This window comes from Taudactylus pleione, unplaced genomic scaffold, assembly GCF_031769625.1.
Source record: "Taudactylus pleione unplaced genomic scaffold, aTauple2 ptg000212l, whole genome shotgun sequence".
Lineage (NCBI taxonomy): Eukaryota > Metazoa > Chordata > Amphibia > Anura > Myobatrachidae > Taudactylus > Taudactylus pleione.
This window is the reverse complement of record NW_028284614.1, coordinates 1,248,542-1,269,960: the sequence shown is the minus strand read 5'-3', so window position 1 is coordinate 1,269,960 and position 21,419 is coordinate 1,248,542. Positions and strand designations below refer to the sequence as shown.

The 21,419-nt window shown below is 47.1% G+C and overlaps 1 protein-coding gene across 2 annotated transcripts in view; it reads right to left on the bottom strand.

Moving 5' to 3' along the window:
* The window catches only part of ANXA6 (annexin A6), a 92,677-nt gene that overhangs the window by 30,757 nt on the left and 40,501 nt on the right, over positions 1–21,419 (bottom strand). For both annotated transcript variants that reach the window (XM_088478235.1, XM_088478236.1), the window contains exons 6-13: positions 16,443–16,533; positions 16,270–16,349; positions 11,402–11,458; positions 9,379–9,472; positions 8,955–9,050; positions 4,111–4,169; positions 2,212–2,334; positions 1,279–1,337 (exon numbers count right to left, since the gene is read on the bottom strand). In XM_088478235.1, coding sequence (XP_088334361.1) covers positions 1,279–1,337; positions 2,212–2,334; positions 4,111–4,169; positions 8,955–9,050; positions 9,379–9,472; positions 11,402–11,458; positions 16,270–16,349; positions 16,443–16,533 — 659 coding nt within the window. The remainder of the gene's footprint in view (positions 1–1,278; positions 1,338–2,211; positions 2,335–4,110; positions 4,170–8,954; positions 9,051–9,378; positions 9,473–11,401; positions 11,459–16,269; positions 16,350–16,442; positions 16,534–21,419) is intronic.

Here is a 21,419-nt window from a genome sequence, read left to right as displayed (position 1 = left end):
ACATATGGAATTCTACAAAGGTGGAGATCACCCTTAAGCCCTCAGTGACAGAAGTTCAGGCTGGACAATCTGACTGGCTGGCGTGTGTGCAGTCATCTGCCGGCCTCACTCCCCAGCAGACGGACAGGTCTGTTTGGGCCACAAGGTGTGTGTCAACAAATCAGCAACATCTCCTGTTATTTGATGATCTATTTGTCAATGTACGACCCACCTCATGTGCACACACTATGGTACACGGGGGAGGCAACCAAAAATTGAGATAAGCTTTTATATTCAGAATAATGCCACCTCGGTTTAAAATGAAAAACGTGGCATCACAAGTTCATAGTAAATAAAAGAAGTTGTAGTCTCATGAACATTCACTGCTGTCTCAAAACAAATGTCTGCAGTAGGCAATCGGTGCAGGTAAGGCTATGCTTAATATATATGCATATATTCACTGCATTGGCTGTGTTCAGATATCTGTAGGCAGTTATGCATTATTTTGAAATGAAAGAAAAAAAAAATCTGCTATTCCACTAGGGTGGTGCGACCTGTGCCATGGCACAGGGCACCATAGGGCAGGGGGCGCTGTTTGGGCCTGTCAATTTTCATGTTTATTATCAATCTCACTTGTAGCTTCCTCTTATTTTATCCCCAGCATTTCCTGGCTGCCCCTACCTCTTCCCTGGCCCTTCCCCATAAGGCCATGACCTTTTTCAGTTGCGCTATCACTATTTAAAAAATGGGGGGGGGGGGGCACCAATGCTGTCTCTGGCACAGGTCACCACAAAGTCTAGTTACGGCTCTGGTGGCCACTAGGTGGTGTGCAAACTCTTTTTTTTTACTCTATTCTATATATTGGAAATCTCTCCAAATAGTGTTGTAGCATATTGCCTGGGTAGTGACCCTGACGTCATCAGCTACTGTCCAATGTAATTCCCTACCATCCACGTGGGCATAGAGGGGGAATATAATCTTGTGGCGAGTCCGCGAGGGGACAAGTTTCTTCTTTAGGGGGCCTTTATGGGCATAGAACAGCACTTCTGCCCTCACTCACGTCACTTCCAGGTTCCTAGCGCGAAGGGGAAATAATCTATACCATATCGCGTCGCTGTGTATCTGGTCCCATCTTGCTAAATATATAAACCAAGAGAAAGCAGAAAACTAGGACGTGAAACCTGTACGCATATTGTGCTACAATGATGTATAAAGCGCCTTGAGTCCAATTGAAGAAGAGTGGTATATAAATAAAATGAATATTAATTATAATATTACACTGTAGGTGGCTATACATACTCGTCATCGCCCCCACACAGGTTCAGGAGAGCCTTCTTGTATTCTCCAGATGTGTCATTCTGAAAGGAGCATCAGATGGGTTACTACTAAAAAGCATATTGCATGCTACAGTATAGAAGGGTTAAATCCCTAATAATTCCAAACCCAATGACATTGATGGACAAGGTCACTACACCAGCTCAGCTTTTGTCACATTTTGCCCTCATTTACATAGAATGTCACTGGTTCTTTATTACAGAGTTGTCTTATATGTTCCCCCTTGTGCCCAGAATACTTCCCAAGTATTGAATAACACTGCAGGGAGCAGCACAGAGCCTATAGCATACAAACTAATGATAGAGGGAATAATTGAGAGATGTACGGAAAACCAATGTTTGCATACATCTCCGATGTTTTTAGATCTACGCATGCGCAGAAACCGCATGGCGCACCTGCAGATCCAGAGCTGCAATGTCGCTCTCACAAAGCCGCAGCTTGATTGACATGCTGCTGGTTTTTGGGGACGGTGACAGACAGCGTCACAGAAAACGGGGGCTCTGTTTTCTGGGCATACAGAAGCCAGTGGCTGTGCCCTTGGACGCAGCTTCGCTGGCTTCAGCAGCATGAATTCCCGGTCATCCTAAGTAACCTGAGGGTTACTGAGATGATCGATGGTCACACAGGTGATCCAATGCTGCGTCCTCTGACTCAACAGCGAGTCAAAGAAAATGGCAAGAGATGACTCCTGCGCCGCTGAATTATTATACTATCTAACAGCCGCTGCGTACAAGGACGCACCAGTTGTCTGATCTGCGTCCATCTAAGGATCAGGCTCAGACTGTGCTAAACAAGGGTTCTTTTTATGGTAACTTTTCACATCAAATTGCCGTGTAGTTCAGGCTTACTGGTCTGTGAAGATAGATTGTATTACAGGGTGGCACGCTGGGGACTTACCTTTATCATGGAGTACAGGGACTTTTCATAGTGGGTTCTAAATGACTCTCTAATGTCCATCATGTCAACCTCACTGCGTGAAACCATAATCCGGATCAGAGTGTTGTCTGCTGTTCCCAAGCCCTGGAAGGAAGATGATAATGTCAGCTCTGGGATGTCCAAACTCTTTTGGACATGCCAGAGTCCCAAGTTTATACAAAACTGCATTAAAATTTATACCAGATTTAAAAATAAGGGCGAGTACTCGATCGTGGGCGATGTCTGCAAAGTGCTGCCGGGACGTTTGGACATATAGAGGGGTATTCAATATGAAACGTTAAACTGGCCATCAAAGTTTTCACCGCACATCGCAGCTTTTGCCGGCGAAACAGTATCGCGTGCGCCCCCGCTTATACCCGTATTCAATATGAAAACGTCGAAAAACGGCACCCGCCGAAAGTGAAATCAGCGAAAACTTCGCTGATTTTTGGGGAATCACCCTAACACCCTCAAAAAGATGCTCTGACATGGGGGATCACTCTGGACACCGCCGATTAGCCCTGCTGAAGGTTTTTGGGGTCTTTAAACAGGCTCGAAAGCTGCTATTTTGGGGATTTGGGAATGTGGTGAAGAATAGTATTTAGAAGGTTTTTTTGCAGAAAATAAGTAGTCCCAGCAAATTTGGGGTACTTAAAAATGGGGGTGAGCATATTTTAAAGTTGGTAAAGTGGTTTTCAAAAACGTGAAAAATCCACCTGCCGCAAACACCTGCACTGAAAAAAACTTCTGGGGCATACTTGGGGACCCCCATAGATTGTAGTTCGCTAGTTTTTAACTTTGTACCCCCCAATTTTTTTTGTCGCTCCCAATATGAAAGTGCATTTTTTGGGGTCTTCTGAGGTATTTTTTTTTTTATTTTTTGACACAGTTTACCTTTGGGGAACTGTCTGAAGGTTGCAGGGTGGTTTCCGAAATGTTGCACCCCAAAACCCCAATTCTGCACTTTTTTCGCCCCCCATTCCTTGGTCATACTTTTCCGCAGGGTCGAATGCAATATACTTTTCGCACCGGCGAAAAGTTTCCAAATTGAATACGGTGTAAAACTAAAAGCGGCGATAATGACGTCATCCGAGCGAAAACCTCGCAGAAACTGAGTTTTCGCTCCATATTGAATACCCCTAATAATATTAGTGAAAACTGTTATGTGCTTTGCTTACAATGGAGGGAATTCAATTCAGTGCGATGTTGAATAGCTGCAGCTATTCAATAAACCGCACTGTTTGGGCGGGCAAAGGATTTCTTCTCGCACCCAACAAAAGTGCCGGCTTAGCTCGGGGCTAACAGCTGTGCGCCCAGCACTTTAGTTGGAGAATGCCGGTTGCCGCGCCTTAACACCCAGGTTAAGTCGCGAGGACCGGCATTCTCTGACTTACCTGCTTCCCGACAAGGCACACACCGCATTAAATCGAATAGCTGCGGGAGCTACCTCCCGCAGCTATTCATCATCGCGCTGAATTGAATTCCCCCATATGTGTCATATTACAGACAGCGATTTATACATTGATATCAACTTTTTAGATATGAAAAGAATACTAAGCATCACTCTGACTCTAATCCTAGATGAATTTGTTTAGATTGCCCCTTAATTATATCTACATTTTCTGGCATGAATTCTTCTCACAGGGGGAGATTTATCAACTCTGTCATTTTACAGGCTGTGCTAAACACAATGACAGTTAGAGGCTGATTGGTTTATAATTTATATCTCTCCTCCCCCATTGACTGAAATCCAAATCAGGGAAATGGGACCAAAGGGTTAGGGGGGGGTACTGGCGATGATTCTCTACTCGCTACGCTGCCCCCATACAAATTGGCAAATGCACTTCTTTGATAGTGATTATAGTGTATTATTGAACTTACTTTCATTGATTTGTACAGTCTGGAAGCAAAGTAGTCCTTAATGCCACGAATACATTTTACTGGAAAGAAGGAAGACATTGTTACTATTGTGGTAACCAGGCTGCCAGACAGGTATCATAAGGTCAAATGTGCTCATCTGTGAACTAATAATAATCATAATAATAATAATCATAATAATAATAATAATAATAGTTATTTATATAGCGCTTTTGTCCTAAAAGGACTCAAAGTGCTGGGTGCAGATTTCATGTTATATTTAAAAACATTATTTGAAAACCTTGATGCAATGTATTTCTCTTTGTGCAGGTTTATTTTATTAGTAGATGCATTTTTTTTTTATCATTATCATACACGTTATTATAATACACTATTATTTTCATTGCAATCTTGATGCAGGTTTCTGTTTTTATCCTGTGTTCATAGCATAGTTACACATTATTATCATTTCTCTTGTTCTGGATGCTGGTTGTAATTCTTAATTTGTGTTATCTTTATGTATGTACAGTCAGGTGCATAAATATTGGGACATTGACAGAATTTTCATATTTTGGCCTCTATTCACCACCACAATGGCTTTGAAATGAAACAAACAAGATGTGCTTTAACTGCAGACTTTCAGATTTAATTTGAGGGTAAATACATCCAAATCAGGTGAACGGTGTAGGAATTACAACGGTTTCTATATGTGCCTCCCACTTTTTAAGGGGCCAAAAGTAATGGGACAACCTAAACACTCCTAAATCTAACTTTCACTTTTTAATACTTTGTTGCAAATCCTTTGCAGGCAATTACAGCCTGGAGTCTGGAACGCATAGACATCACCAGACGCTGGGTTTCATCCCTGGTGATGCTCTGCCAGGCCTCTACTGCAAATGTCTTCAGTTCCTGCTTGTTCTTGGGGCATTTTCCCTTCAGTTTTGTCTTCATCAAGTGAAATGCATGCTCAATCGGATTCAGGTCAGGGGATTGACTTGGCCATTGCATAACATTCCACTTTTTAGCCTTGAAAAACTCTTTGGTTGCTTTTGCAGTTTCCTTCGGGTATTCGTCCATCTGCACTGTGAAGCGCCGTCCAATGAGTTCTGAAGCATTTGACTGAATATGAGCATATAATATTGCCCGAAACACTTCCGAATTCATTCTGCTGTTTTTGTCAGCAGTCACATCATCAATAAATACAAGGGAACCAGTTCCATTGGCAGCCATACATGCCCACGCCATGACACTACCACCGCCATGCTTCACTGATGAGGTGGTATGTTTTGGATCATGAGCAGTTCCTTTCCTTCTCCATACTCTTCTCTTCCCATCACTCTGGTACAAGTTGATCTTTGTCTCATCTGTCCTTAGGAAGTTGTTCCAGAACTGTAATGGCTTTTTTAGATGTTGTTTGGCAAACTCTAATCTGGTCTTCCTGTTTTTGAGGCTCACCAATGGTTTACATCTTGTGGTGAACCCTCTATATTCACTCTTGTGAAGTCTTCTCTTGATTGTTAACTTTGACACATATGCATCTACCTCCTGGAGAGTGTTCTTGATTTGGCCAACTGTTGTGAAGAGGTTTTTCTTCACCAGGGAAATAATTCTTCTGTCATCCAACACAGTTGTTTGCCGTTGTCTTCCGGGTCTTTTGGTGTTGCTGAGCTCTCCGGTGCGTTCTTTCTTTTTAAGAATGTTCCAAACAGTTGGTTTGGCCACACCTAATGTTTTTGCTATCTCTCTGATGGATTTGTTTTGATTTTTCAGCCTAATGATGGCTTGCTTCACTGATAGTGACAGCTCTTTGGATCTCATATTGAGAGTCGACAGCAACTGATTCCAAATGCAAATGTTACACCTAGAATCAACTCCAGACCTTTTACCTGCCTAGTTGATAATGAAATAACGAGGGAACAGCTCACACCTGTCCATGAAATAGCTTTTGAGTTGATAGTCCCATTACTTTTGGCCCCTTAAAAAGTGGGAGGCACATATAGAAACCGTTGTAATTCCTACATCGTTCACCTGATTTGGATGTAATTACCCTCAAATTAAATCTGAAAGTCTGCAGTTAAAGCACATCTTGTTTGTTTAATTTCAAAGCCATTGCGGTGGTGAACAGAGGCCAAAATATGAAAATTCTGTCAATGTCCCAATATTTATGCACCTGACTGTATGTATGTATACTGCACACTACTACTTATCTTAGTCTGTATGCTGGATGTAATGCTCATTATCTGTTCCTATCCTGTATATATGGACACTGCACAATACTACTTATCTAAGTCTGTATACTGGATGTAATTCTCAGTATCTGTTCCTATCCTGTATATATGGACACTGCACACTACTACTCATCTTAGTCTGTATGCTGGATGTAATTCTCAGTATCTGTTCCTATCCTGTATATATGGACACTGGGGGTCATTCAGACCCGCTCGCGAGTGCAGGACGCTCACAAGCGGGTTGATGTTCCCCCACTGCGCATGCGCACGACGGAGGGAGCTCCGTCGTGCGCATGCGCGAGACCCGGCGAGCAACGGGCTCTCCGTCGCTCCGGGTGTCGCACCAAAGGGGGCGTACTGTCGATGTTGATTGACAGCACGCCCCCTTTGGTGGGCGTGCCGGGGGCGTGCCTGCCAGACGGAGGCGTTCCCACAGCTATGCGAGCGGCCAGGAGGCTGCTCCATTTTCATGGAGGAGGGCACTGATTCAGAGCGAGCGCTCTGATCAGAGCGTTCGGCTCTGAATCAGGCCCACTGTACACTACTACTTATCTTGTTCTTTATGTTGGATGTAATGCTCATTACTTGTTCCTATCCTGTATATATGGACACTGCATACCAGGGGCGTAACTAGAACTTTGCGGGCCCCATAGCAAAATTGTGAAGGGCCCCCCACCGACTCGGGTCTACAGCAGTGTGGGTATCCTAACCGTTGGGATGCTGATTACATCCCATATGAATTGTATATACATACATTGTATATATATATATATATATATATATATGCACACACACACATATATATATATATTATATATATATATATATTCCAGAAAATATTAGGAGGCACACAGAGTATATATGCAAAAGAATAACACAGAGCTGTTGCTCGTCAACGTTTCAGTTACATCATTTTTGTCAGGACATGAAAAAGCAACATACACACATTATATATATATATATATATATATATATATATATATATATATATATATATCCAAAACGGTGGCACTCAGGTATGAAGAAATGCATTTCTTCATACCTGAGTGCCGCCGTTTTGGATGTATATGTTTGGAACTTCCACGGAGGTTTCTTACGGAGGGCAACAGGGAATTGGATCTATTTGTTTTTTGGAGTGCCGCTCTCTTGGACACATATATATATATATATATATATACACACACACACACACACACATACATATATATATAGTACTTATATATCTATATGTGTATATATTACTCACTCCTTGGTGGGCCCGGGTGTACAGAGGGAGGGGTAGCCCTGAGTGGTCCTGGTTGGGTGGCAGGCCAGGCAGAGTGCAGCACTGGTGGGTCCAGGTAGGGCGGCAGGTAGGGTGAATGAACAGCTGGGGGTACTCTCTCTGTCTGTGTGCCAGCGGGGACTGAATTATGGTCTGGCAGCTAATCAGCTCTCTGCCGGATGGCGCTCCACACGCCTGTATAGTGAGTATCGGGCCGGCCCTGCGGCCGCCGGGAGTCCCCTATCCCCCATCTGGTGAGGTGAGTCAGTAGACTCTTAAGTCCAGTTGAGGGACCTGCTCCATGGTGAACCAGCCGGGGCTCCCTCTATCCTGCCAGCCCGCCGGCCCTTTCTTTAAGCCCGGGGAGGGGAGTGCGACGGTGTCCTCATTCCCCCTCCGATCACCACTAGCCGACTTGTTGGGCTCCGAGGGGAACTGACCCAGCCTCCTGTCCACCGGCCCTTTCTTTAAGCCCGTCGAGGGGCCAAGTGTGTGTGAGTTACTCGCTCCCCACTCCCACCCCGTCACGGCCGCCCGCTCTACCGCCGAGCTTTAATAAACAGTGGAAAGGCTGCACGGTGCAGGGAGTGCTTGCTTGCTGGGCCGGCGGGCCCCCTAAGCCGCCGGGCCCCATAGCAAGTGCACCCCTTGCACCCTCCATAGTTACGCCACTGCTGCACACTACTACTTATCTTAGTCTGTATGCTGGATGTAATGCTCATTACCTGGTCCTATCCTGTATATATGGACACTGCACACTACTACTTATCTTAGTCTGTATGATGGATGTATTGCTCAGTATCTGTTCCTATTCTGTATATATGGAAACTGCACACTACTACTTATCTTAGTCTGTATGCTGGATGTAATTCTCAGTATCTGTTCCTATCCTGTATATATGGACACTGCACACTACTACTTATCTTAGTCTGTATGATGGATGTATTGCTCAGTATCTGTTCCTATCCTGTATATATGGATACTGCACACTACTACTTATCTTAGTCTGTATGCTGGATGTAATTCTCAGTATCTGTTCCTATCCTGTATATATGGACACTGTACATTACTACTTATCTTGTTCTTTATGTTGGATGTAATGCTCAGTATTGGTATGCATAGCGACTGCACTATAACACTACCATGGTTCTGTATCATGAATGCATACTGTATATTTATTGCCAACTTTGTGTAATCTATAAATCCCTTGCAAGACCATAAACACGGAACATCCTTTATACCAATGAATGTGGCTTAAATGACCATCATTGGTGTCTTGTGCTACAGTCTGTCTACAGTCTCTCTCCATAAATATAGCCCACCCATTAATTATGTAGGATGGAAAAAAACAAAAACAAAGTTAGCAAAGAACTTACCTACGGCCAGCATCAGCTTCTCAAAGTCCCCAGAGAGCTCCCCCTTTATACTCTCCTCCAGTTTCTTCCCTGCGATTTTCTCGTACTCGTCGAAGACTGCAAGACACAGGGATTTACTTGAAATAATAATTAGCCAATCACTGTAACATTCCCAGCTGTGCGTATTCTCTGGATGTGGTGTGCTAAGATAACCATGTTATAGTTATACACTGTTCGTAGCTATATTATTTTTTAATGACACATCACGTGTGCATATACTGTATATGAATGGCTAAAATGAAAGGGCTTCCCAAAAATAACAGCATATTGATGATCTTAACGCTTGGACCAAAATTGTTATTAAGAAAATCTTCAGCCATGGAAGACATCAAACCAACAAATCTCCCGGAACCAGTATTGTAGTTATATAATAATAATCACTCACCAAGCTGAAGGTGCGACATGCTCCGGCTTCCCAATACATAGATAAACTGAGCCTCGTCTGTGCCCCATTTTTGTTCACCAGCTTCATATAAATCCTGAACACAATGGTATACATGCATTATCCACTACACTCCGGCACAGAAAGTGGTCACATTTACCTCAGGCCACCTTCAGATGCCCCGGGCAATTATAAAAAAAAGTCAATACAAACCAAATTATAAGTATTATAAAATGTACAATAAAGATGCACCCTGAATAGTATTACCTCAGGCCAGTGCCTCCATAGCTTTACTTGTCACAATGTACAGAGAAATTACATTGGTAGGAAAGAAATATAGGGGGGCCTCTTTTTTACACCACCAAGAAAAGTGCCTACAACATATGCTCAGTAGACACTTTATTAGATACACCTGCTCGATGAGGCATATATCTTATAAGCTGATGAGGTGGCATCAGCTCCATGCATAAAGGCATTCAGGCATTGTCAAGAGGTTCAGTTGTTGATCAGACCACACACCAGACTAGGGAAGAAATGTGATGAGTGACTTTGATCGTGGAATTATCGGTGCCAGCTGCAGCTCTGCTGAGATTTTCACGCTCAACAGTCTCGAGAGTTTGCAGTGAGTCGTGTGTAAAACAATAAAACATCCAATGAGTGGTAAGTTCAGTAGGCGAAAACGCCTTGTTAACGAGAGATGTCAGAAGAGATTGGCCAGACTGATTCAAGCTATCAGAAAGAGGATCTCAAAATGCACAGCACAATGAACCTTAAAGTGGATGGGCTACAGCAGGAGAAGATCTCAACGGGTTACACCCCTGTCACCTAAGTACGGTAATCTGAGGCTGCAGTGGACACAGGCTCACCAACACTGGGCAATTGAAGATTGGAAAAATGTCACTTGGTCTGTTGAATCTTGATTTCTGCTGCGACATCCAGACGGTAGGGTCAGAATTTGGTGTAAACAACATATTGGATCCATTATGCCTTGTGTGAGCAGTACAGTCTGCAGGTGGTGATGGTGGTGTAAGAGGGTAAGAATATGTTCTTGGCCCACACTGGGCCCCTTATTATGAATTGAGCATTGTTTAAAGGCCACAGAGTATTGTTTGCTGACCATGTGCCTTCTTTACGGCCACAGTCTGCCCATCTTCTTATGGCTACTGCTGGCAGGATAACGCACCATGGGGGAGATGTATCAAACCTTCGAGAGCGAAAAAGTGGAGGTGTTACCCATAGCAACCAATCAGCATTGAACTGTCATTTTACCGACTGTGCTAGATAAATGACAGCCAAAAGCTGTGTGGTTACTTTGGGCAACTTCACCACTCTTCTGCTCTCAAAGGCTGGATCCATCTCCCCTCATGCCATAAAGCACACGTCATTGAACTGCATCTTCTCAACAGCAAGGAACATTACTGACAACAGTCCAGAAGTATGTAAGCCAAAAGGGGTGTGGCCTGCTAGATTGAGGGCGTGGACTTCCCTGAAAGAGGCGTGGCATGGGCTAAATTGAAATGTGGTCTTTTTTTGTCCTAAACTTTATATCAAGAGCGTTCGCAGGATATATTTAAAATATAAGACCAACCCACCACTGCTGTAGATGTCCATGTTTTTAAACCAAATAAAAAAAAATAATAATAATTTGTAATCACTGTAAGGGGTAAATTTACTAAAGTGAGAGTTTTTAGAAGTGAGATTTAAGAGTGATTTTGCCAACAGCAATCAATCAGATGCTACTTAACATTTAACTAGCACCTTTTAGAAGATAATAGCTAGAATCTGATTGTTGCTATTGGCAACATCACTTTTAAAACTCACTTCTAAAAACTCTCACTTTAGTAAATTTACCCCTAAATGTCTAGAATAGAAATATATTACAAACATGCAATATAGTAATAACATTTATTTACCTCTATAATTACTTCTGTTGGTCAGCAATAAAAATGAGGGAGACTATTTTTTTTATTTTTAACCCTCCTCTTAAATCTGCCAATATGTAAGATCAGAGAGCCTAGACCATTACCCTGGCATCCTGTTCCACCAGTTCATCACTCACTACGTCGTCTTCTTCCCGTGTACCCTGAAACAAGAGGAAGTGATGAGGTTTATGTATACGCTGAAGCAGTAGGAGTAACGTTCATGTACCCAAACAAACACAGGGGGTCATTCAGACCCGCTCGCGAGCGCAGGTCGCTCGCAAGCGGGTCGATGTTCCCACACTGCGCATGCGCACGACGGAGGGAGCTCCGTTGTGCGAATGCGCGAAACCCGGCGAGCGACGGGCTCTCCATCGCTCCGGGTCTCGCACCAAAGGGGGCGTGCTGTCGATGTTGATTGACAGCACGCCCCCTTTGGTAGGCGTGCCTGCCAGACGGAGGCGTTCCCATGGGAACGCCTACCGTCTGAAGCCGGCCACACTGACATCACTAGTGATGTCAGTGGGAGTGATTTTGGCTCTGATAGAGCCAAATTCACTCCAGGGCTTGTGGCAGTGAGACCCTACCGCAGGGTCTCTGTCGCAAGCCCGATGGTCGCGATGGTCAAGACCATCGCGACCATCATCATGGACGCTCGCTATAGCTGTGGGTGGTAACCCACAGCTATACGAGCGTCCATGAGGCCGCTCCAAAAACAGGTAGGAGGGCCCTGATTCAGAGCGAGCGCTCTGGTCAGAGCGTTCAGCTCTGAATCAGGCCCACAGGCCCCTGAATTAGGAAAGTAATGGTAGAAAATGCATACAAATAAACATTAACTAACAACATAGAGGAAGGCAAAATAGACATACTGTAGAACCTTTACAAGCAACGTCTTATATAATATCATATAAGACTCTGGTGATTGCACCTTAGTTTTATCCATACTTGCCGACAATCAGCTCCAGCCTTCCGGGAGGGAGCTGATTGTCGGCTAATAGCAGGGGACGGGGACGGCCATTGGGGGCGGAGCCGGGGTCGGGGGCAGCCAGTTGGTGTCACACTGGGGGCGGGGCCGCACGATTGCATCATCGTCACTCCGCCCCCTCTTCACAATGCCATTATTTTAGGCATTGTGAAGCAGGGGGAGGGGCCACGATGACGCGATTCTGCGCGAATCGAGACACCGGGCCCCCCCGCTGCAGGTGTTTCTGTTTTTTTCAGGGAGGAGGTCGGGAAGGTCGGAGACTTCCGGGAGGCTTGCCTGCCTTTCCGGGGGGCCGGGAGCAGCACCCGAAAATCGGGAGGGTAGGCAAGCCTGGTTTTATCTCAGTTCAAAATTCCTAGACTATATTTCCCAACAGTGATATATGATCAATTGGGAAAGATGGGGTTCTGGTTTAATGGGGTCTACTTAAATCATAGTGATGTTAACCACAAGCCCCTTCATCCGGTGTTTGTGCTCAGCCCAAAGACACCATTTTGCTGTTGCAGGAGACAGAGCTTTAACTAGACTTTTTGGTGCCCTGTGGCAGAAAGAGCATTGGCACCCCCTAATTTTTCAAATGGGGACCTAACGCACCCAAAAAGGGGAATGGCCTCATTGGGAAGGGCCAGGGAAGAGATAGGGGAGGCCAGGAGATGCTGTGGATGAAATAAGAGAAAGCTACAAGTGAGAATGATAATAAACAGAAAATTGACATGCCCTGCGGTGCCCTGTGCCATTGCACAGGCCTCACTACCCTAGTTACGGCACTGGCAGGAGATACCTCCCAACCTCTGGTAAATTGGGACAAATGAGCCAGTCAGATTGGGCCAGTTGGTGTCGCGCAGTGTAGGATTATAGCTGGCCACCTAAAAGGTTGTCACGACTGCCCAATAACTCGACCTGTAGATTGTTTGGCTACATTTAGAGGCATTTAGGAAAGATCTGGTGTGTGGGCCGAATGGCTGTATCACAAGGGGCATAACAGCTTATTGGCAACAATAATAAAAATAATAAGTGAAGTATTTTGTCAGCCAATAGGATTTTCTACGTCATCCCATCATTATACAGTATGGATACATAGTTTACAATCACTATCAGTCTAAAAAAAACAGTAAACATTAACCAATTCTCTATTTCTATACACTAATATTCCTATACTAACATCTGTGAAACCTGTGCGGATAGGGACCCCCCCTCTTTTTTTCACGCTTACTATATCTCCCCCCAGGGCCTCATTCTAGCAGGCACTCTTCCATTAGTGTGAATGTGGCTTAAAAAGAGGAAAGGTTCTGAGCAGATGTCATTCCAAAATGGTGACTCGGCGCTGCCAGGAAGCACATTTGTACATTGTATACATAAAAAGACGGTGCGCAGCTAGTGCTTTGGCTGGAGATGTTGAAGTCATGAACCCGACATCTGTGTTGAGTCGCTGTTTTGGTTTCCTGCAGACTGTCAGCCTTGATATATACACAGTTTATGATCCCATTGTGCTAGAAACAGAGGCGAATATAAATAGTAACTGGGAGGTTCTGAGCAAGAGGCTGTATGATGCCACAAAAACATATATGTGATCCGTGCACTAGTTTCTGTATGTCAGATATGTGCAGAACTGGGTCTCATCCCTGGGGGGGGCGACTCGTGCTACTGACTTGATGCATAATATATAGTCTTAAAAAAACATACAAAAAACTCTATGATCCATTTTCCTGACTTAATCTCATGGACATGTTTGACCTGACTTTGGAAGCTGCCGACATCTCTCCATACTCACATAGGGTCAACATTCCAAAGGGTACAAGACATATGACAAGTAATCCCCCACCTCTGGCCTTCCCCTTGGTTATAGAGCATCTAGCTGCAGTTATTAGTTCCACACAAGATATGTATGGGGTGTAGGTCAGTTTGGGACGATATACTGCCAACTCTCAGCCCACCTAGCATCTCTCTTCCTAATCTATATAATGGTATGTAGAGATATCGGGCGGGATGTACTAAGCATGCGCAGAAGGACGCGGGCCATGGGGGCTCATGGGAGAGATCCGGTCGGACCCCTCCCAGCCTGGAGCGCCCCGATAAGAAGCCTATAGGCTTCTTGGGTAATGCCACCTCCATCAGGACGAAGCACTGGAATGGATCGCATTCTGGTGCTTAGTACATTCGGGGAATGTGGTAAACCTCCCAAAACTGCTTTTTCTGGGGTTTTACCGCATTTTTACCTTTAGTACATCCTGCCCTATGTATGTCACATTTTAGTGCCGCCATTTCACAATATGCCAATGGTACTGCTGCCGGTACACGTTATGCCAAACAGTGCCCCCAATTCACATTAAGGATGGGATGTACTAAGCATCGCTTCTGCGATGCGGTACATCCCCCCTGACTTCGGGTACATACCGCGGTTCATTACAGCGGTATGTACCAAGAATTTAGCAAAGGACAGCTCTCTTGATAAGAGCTGTCCTTTGCGATGCTGCCGGGCAGAGGGATTTCCGGGATGAACACGCAGAAGTCCTTCTGTGCATGCGCAGAGGGCAGCGGGCCGCGGGGGCTCATGGGAGGGATCCGATCGGATCCCCCCAGCCAGGAGTGTCCCGATAAGAAGCCCATAAGCTTCTATTGGGTAACGCCACCTGAAGGGATACGAAGCCTTAGTACATTCAGGGAATGCGGTAAAACGCCCAAAAACTGCATTTTCGGGGGTTTTACCGCATTTTCCTCTTTAGTACATCCCGCCCTAAGCCACATTGCTCACTACGTTCCCAGCTCACTTTACAAAGACTCCAATCAAGGAGAAGCCTATTCTCTGACAGTGTCAAGCTCTTGGATTAGCTCAACTTTGCCTGTGAGGGTGATACAAGAGCATGAGAGAGAGAATATCAGTGTGAAGCATTACTGATAGGGAGAGATAGAGACCGTCACCTACTGTATATGAGCTCTGACGAGTTCCCCTTTTCAGGCCGGGTAACGGGCCAATTGCTTAGCGGGTAATTCCAGGAACTTGGTAGACAACTATATAACCTGGGTCCGGGGCCCCCTAGTCAAACTGTACCCCACAGAAATGGCACCTCCTGCTATGCCCATGACAACAAGGCACAAATACGTAAAACATAGGATAGATGGATGCACATATTGCTTTAAAGAGATACTAGCACAAATATAATATTTTTACAATAATCTCCCACTCCCAGTTAGCAGAATCATAAACAAAAAGCCGGGGACCCCTCCCTTCAGCACACTCTTTACAATCACCACTGTAAAATACAGATGTGTCCTGCTACAGATGTGTTGCTGTGTACGCAGCAAATCGCGCCATGCATGGCACCAGGCGTGTGCCCGCGAGCGTATATGGGCACTGCGTTCGCACCCGTGCCGCCGTAGGAATGCATGGTGCGATCGCAGTGCGTGCCATAGCATATGCTGCTGCGGGTAATCGCATGTCGTGATGTGTGCGCACGTTTCTAGCGTGATCAGCAAAGATGTAGCAGGACATATCTGTACGTTTCTAAAAGACTTCAATACAGACTTGTACTCCTTTTACACCGGAGCTAAAACCTGGGTTAGTGCAGGGTTAACCCGGGCAGCTCCCTGGTGTAAAAGGGGTGAGGGTTGGATCGCCGGGTCGAGTGACCCGGCAATCCAACCCAGGTAACTTGCAGGGTGTAACACGGGAGTAGCCCGTGAAACCCTGCTGTGAGAACAGCGCACTCCGGGTCACGATGACCTGGAGTGCGCTGCTAGCCGGCCGATTGGTCCGGTTTCAGTGGCGCTTGGAGATGACGTCATCTCCAAGCGTCCACTTTCACGCTGGGAAAGCTGGGTCTATGCAGACCTGTCTGCGGTGTGAGCGGCGCCGACTCGGAAATATCCCGAGTTGGCGCCGGCTAAATTCCGGTTCTGATCCGGATAGGAACTCTGTTCCAACTCCGGGTCAGACCCGGAATTTAGGTGGAAAAGGGGTATTTTTGAGATTAGTAACAGGCTGGTTCTTACCTGCAACAGAACAATTAACATCTTTTTAAAGTGACCACTGGTGTCTTGGACGACATCTGTCTCCAGGTCTCTGTCATAAGCTGCAAAGAGCCAGATAACATAGATCGGTGCTCAATTCAATTGCAGACATAGTATCACTCCATCTACTATGGAAGGATCTATTATTCAGTTACCGTCTTTATAGGCCTGCACCAGTTCATGAATCTGCTGATTGTTCCGAGAGGCCAGGATCTCAATCAGACATTTCTCATCAGTGCCGACACCCTGAAATGCAGCCAATCACAGAGAGGCAGATTACATGACAGCTAAAGATGCACGTTTCTTCCCTGTTCCATATTCAGAGATTAATAACTTTACCATAATTAGACAAAATAGTTAATTTATCGGGGTGGCAGAGAAGAGAAGTTCTAAAAAAGCTTGGAAAACAAGAGATATGATAAGAACTTACCTTTGTTATCTCTGTTTCTACGAAGTCCATAGGGTCCACAGGGTTGACCTTGGGGTATAGCTTGGATCTGGATCCACGGGCACCATACAGTTAAAGCTTTAGCTCCCAGGATGCACTTGGGTCCTCCTCTATACCCCGCCCCCGAGCCACAGGCACCTCAGTTGGTAAGTAGCCTAGGCCGAAGGAGGAGACTAAACAGAGAGAAGGAAGACTGGAACACACAAGAAACCATACTCACAGAAGTGGGAGACGGAAACACCGGTGACCAGTACCACAGCCCATTTGAAGCCAGGTGCGTCAGGGCGGGCGCCCGGTGGACCCTATGGACTTCGTAGAAACAGAGATAACAAAGGTAAGTTCTTACCATATCTCTTGTTTTCTACTTCAGGGTCCATAGGGGGTCCACAGGGTTGACCTTGGGGATGTCCCAAAGCAGTTCAACTAAGGGCGGGGACGCTCCTGAGCAGAAAGGAGAATCCTGCGCCCGAAGGATGCATCCTGAGAGGCAAAGGTGTCAAACGCATAAAACCTCAAAAATGTCTGAATTGAAGACCAAGTGGCTGCCTTGCACAGCTGAACAGCGGAGGCACCACGTCTAGCAGCCCAAGAAGGGCCTACAGACCGAGTGGAATGAGCCTTAACCGAGGCTGGAACAGGGAAACGTTCCTGTATATAAGCCTCCCTAATAACAGAACAAAGGCAACGGGCTAAAGTTTGTTTGTTGGCAGGCCAACCCCTCTTATGGAAACCAAAGAGGATGAACAACGAATCGGACTTCCTAACAGAGGCCGTCCGTTCAACATAAATTCTGAGAGCCCGGACCACGTCCAGCAAAGCCTCGCCAGCCGTAAGACCCGGAGCCTGGAAAGCTGGCACCACAAGTTCCTGATTTATGTGGAACTAAGAAACCACTTTAGGCAAAAACTCAGGACGGGTGCGAAGCACAGTCCTGTCCTGATGAAAAATCAGGAAGGGGGGGCTACAGGAAAGTGCCCCCAACTCGGATACCCTCCTGGCCGAAGCAAGAGCCAGGAGAAAAACAGTCTTAAGTGTTAACCACTTGAGGTCAACCGACTCAAGAGGCTCAAAAGGAGGTCCCTGCAGGACCCGAAGAACCACCGCCAAGTCCCACGGAGCCACTGGAGGCACAAAGGGAGGCTGGATCCTCAGCACACCTTGGAACAAGGTGTGAACGTCAGGCAGTGTGGCAATCCTTCGTTGGAACCACACTGACAGGGCTGATACATGAACTTTTAGGGAAGCAAGCCGTAAGCCCAGGTCAAGACATGACTGCAGAAATGCCAAAATCCTAGAAACTCTGAACACCTGAGGGTCATAGCTTCTAGATTCGCACCACTGAAAGTAAGTGTGCCACACTCTGTGGTAAATCTGTGCAGAGGCAGGTTTACGTGCCCTAAGCATGGTACTGTTGACAGAGCTTGAAAAGCCCCGGGACCTTAAGACGGCTGTCTCAAGAGCCACGCCGTCAAAGACAGTCGACCCAGATCCGGGTAAAGGCAGGGACCCTGAGACAGCAGATCCCGACGTTGAGGCAGAAGGTACTGAGCGTCTACAGACAGGCCCCTGAGATCGGAGTACCAAGGACGTCTGGGCCACGCTGGAGCCACCAGCAGAAATGTGCCTCCGTCCCGTTTGATCTTTCTGAGTACCCGAGGGAGCAGGGAGATTGGAGGAAACAGATACGCTAGGTGAAACGACCATTTCACTGACAACGCATCCACTAGGCTTGCGCCTGCGTCCCTTGTCCTTGAGCCGTATATGGGCAACTTGTAATTGTGACAAGAGGCCATCAGGTCCAATTCCGGCAGTCCCCACTTGTCCACGAGAAGTTGAAACACCTCTGGGTGAAGCGACCATTCCCCGGGATGCACGTCGTGACGGCTGAGGAAGTCTGCCTCCCAATTGAGGACTCCCGGGATGAAGACTGCCGATATTGCTGGAAGGTGGCACTCCGCCCAAGTCAGGATTTGGGACACTTCCGACATCGCAGCTCGACTGCGATTCCTCCCTGGTGATTTATGTATGCCACCGTGGTGGCATTGTCTGATTGCACCTTAACTGCTCTTCCGAGAAGAACGGTGCCTGACGCCAGAAGAGCACGGTACACTGCCCGTAGCTCTAGAATGTTTATGGGAAGGACGGCCTCCTCCGCCGACCAACGGCCCTGAAGAGACAACGAGCCGGTCACTGCCCCTCAACCCCGGAGACTGGCATCTGTCGTGAGCAGAACCCAGTCCAAAATCCAAAAGGGGCGACCCTGGCTGAGATGAGCTGACTACAGCCACCACGCCAAGGACCGGCGCACTTCCGGGGACAATACCAGCATCTGGGATCGGATCCGGCGGGACAACCCGTTCCATTCCACAAGAATCTGCCCCTGCAGGGGTCTGGAATGGAACTGGGCGAACTCCACCATGTCGACTGCCGACACCATGGACCCCAGGACTCTCATTGCCGAATGTATTGACACCCTGCCACTGCTCAGGCAACCGTGTATCCTCAGTTGTAGGGAGGATACCTTTTCCAGAGTCAAGAAAATCCTTTGTTGACTGGAGTCCAGAAGTGCTCCCAGATGGACCATCCGTTGAGATGGGATCAGAGACGACTTCTTCCAATTTATTAACCACCCGTGTGCTTGAAGACAAGCAATTGTCAGGTGGAGATGATGAAGAAGCACCTCCAGGGAGCTCGCCAGCAGCAGCAGATTGTCCAGGTACGGCAGCAGCCGTATACCCTGACCCTGAAGGTGGGCAGCCATGACTGCCATCACCTTGGTGAAAACCCTCGGAGCCGTGGAAAGACCGAAAGGCAACGCCCGAAATTGGTAGTGATTGTTTAGGTTAGCAAACCTCAGGTACCGCTGATGTGCCGGTGCTACGGGCACAAGGAGATAGGCGTCCTGGATATCGAGGGAGACCCTGAAGTCCCCTGGTTCCATCGCCAGGATGATGGACCGCAATGTTTCCATCCTGAACTTGGGAACTCTGAGGTACTTGTTCAGAGACCTTAAATTCAGAATAGGGCGATGAGACCCATTGGGTTTCTGCACCAGAAACAGAGATGGGAAGCTTTGGACTCATCCAGCGAAGGACTCGTGCAAAAAAATTGGTGGGGCAGCCTGCACCGAAACGACAGGGCGTACCCCTGAGAGACTACTTCTCGAACCCAAGCATCCGTGGTGGTACTGAACCAACACTGGGCGAATCTGAGAAGTCGGCCTCCCACTCTGGGGTCCCCCAGGGAGAGGCCCGTCCCGTCAGGCAGCAGGTTTATTCTCCTGTTTGGAAGAGGGGCGCCGAGCATTCCATGCCTGCTTCTTGGGTTTGGATGAGGCTTTGGTCGCTGAATGTCTCGGGAAGGACTGGCCCTTGGCCTTACCCTGAACCCGAAAGGACCGAAAGGCAGTGCTCCTCACCCTAGCCGGCGCAGAAGCCGAAGGGAGGAAAGCCGACTTGGACTTAGCCAAGGTATCCACTATTTTGTCCAAATCCGGACCAAATAGCAATTCTCCATTAAAGGGGAGAGCCTCCAGACCCTTTTTAGAGTCCGCATCAGCCCTCCAGGACCGCAGCCACAAGGCTCTCCGAGCAGACAAAGCCGCAGCCGAAACTCTGGAGGTTAACATGCTTGCGTCCAATGACGCTTCCCCAATATAGGAAGCGGCATCCCTCATTTGTGCCACTAATGCTCTGAACATCCGGAACATCGTCCGTAAGAGAATACTCCAAGGCATTGGCCCAGTTCTCAATGGCTTTAGCCACCCAGGAAATGGCCATGGACGGGCGCGCCACCACTCCGGAGAGCGAGTAAATGGACTTCAAACAAATCTCCACTTTCCTGTCCGTTGGATCCTTTAAAGAGGAAATAGACGGCAATGGTAGCGTAGCGGTTTTAACCAAGTGAGTGACATGTGAATCCACCGCCGGTGGAGTCTCCCATTTCCTGCAATGATCCTCAGGAAAGGGATAATGAGAAGCCAACCTTTTCTGCGGTTGGAATCTCTTGCTGGGTAATTGCCAGGCCGCCGCCATATGATCCACCAACTGATCGGACAGAGGGAACACAGAAGTAACCTTTGCTTTCTTGAAGTCAGGAAACTTCGACTTAGGGACCGGTGCCTGTCCCACAGCATCCAAATCAGAATCCTCATGGACCACCCCATCATCTGAAGAGGGATCCGATTCTGATACCTGCGCAGTGAGTAAACTCACAACAGGCCGCTTAGTCGCCTTCTGTGGCACATCACCCTGCAAAAATGACTGAAAAGCCGAGGATGAGGCCGCCAAACTCTGTACCGAGTTGGAGAGAACATCCACCCAAGGCGGAGGAGCCGACTGAGGGAAGCTCTGAAAAGGCACTACAGACTGTTGTGATACAGGGGGAGGCTGGACATACACAGGCAGCCCCGAATACTGTCTCACAGTCTGGGCCCCGGAGGGAGACCGCAATACCTGCGGAATATCCGGGGAATGGGAGATAGAGTGCTGGGACAATGCCCCAGAAGGGGTCACTGTAGGGATCGACAACTTGTCTGCAATAGATGTCAGCACTTGTGAAAACATCGCCCAAGGGGGGTCCTGCTGCATAGGGGGTATAGAGGGACCTGGTGCCAGCTGGCACTGCCCGCAAAGACCATCCTGAGATAAATCCCCCCCATTAACACCAGCAGAACAGCATCTGC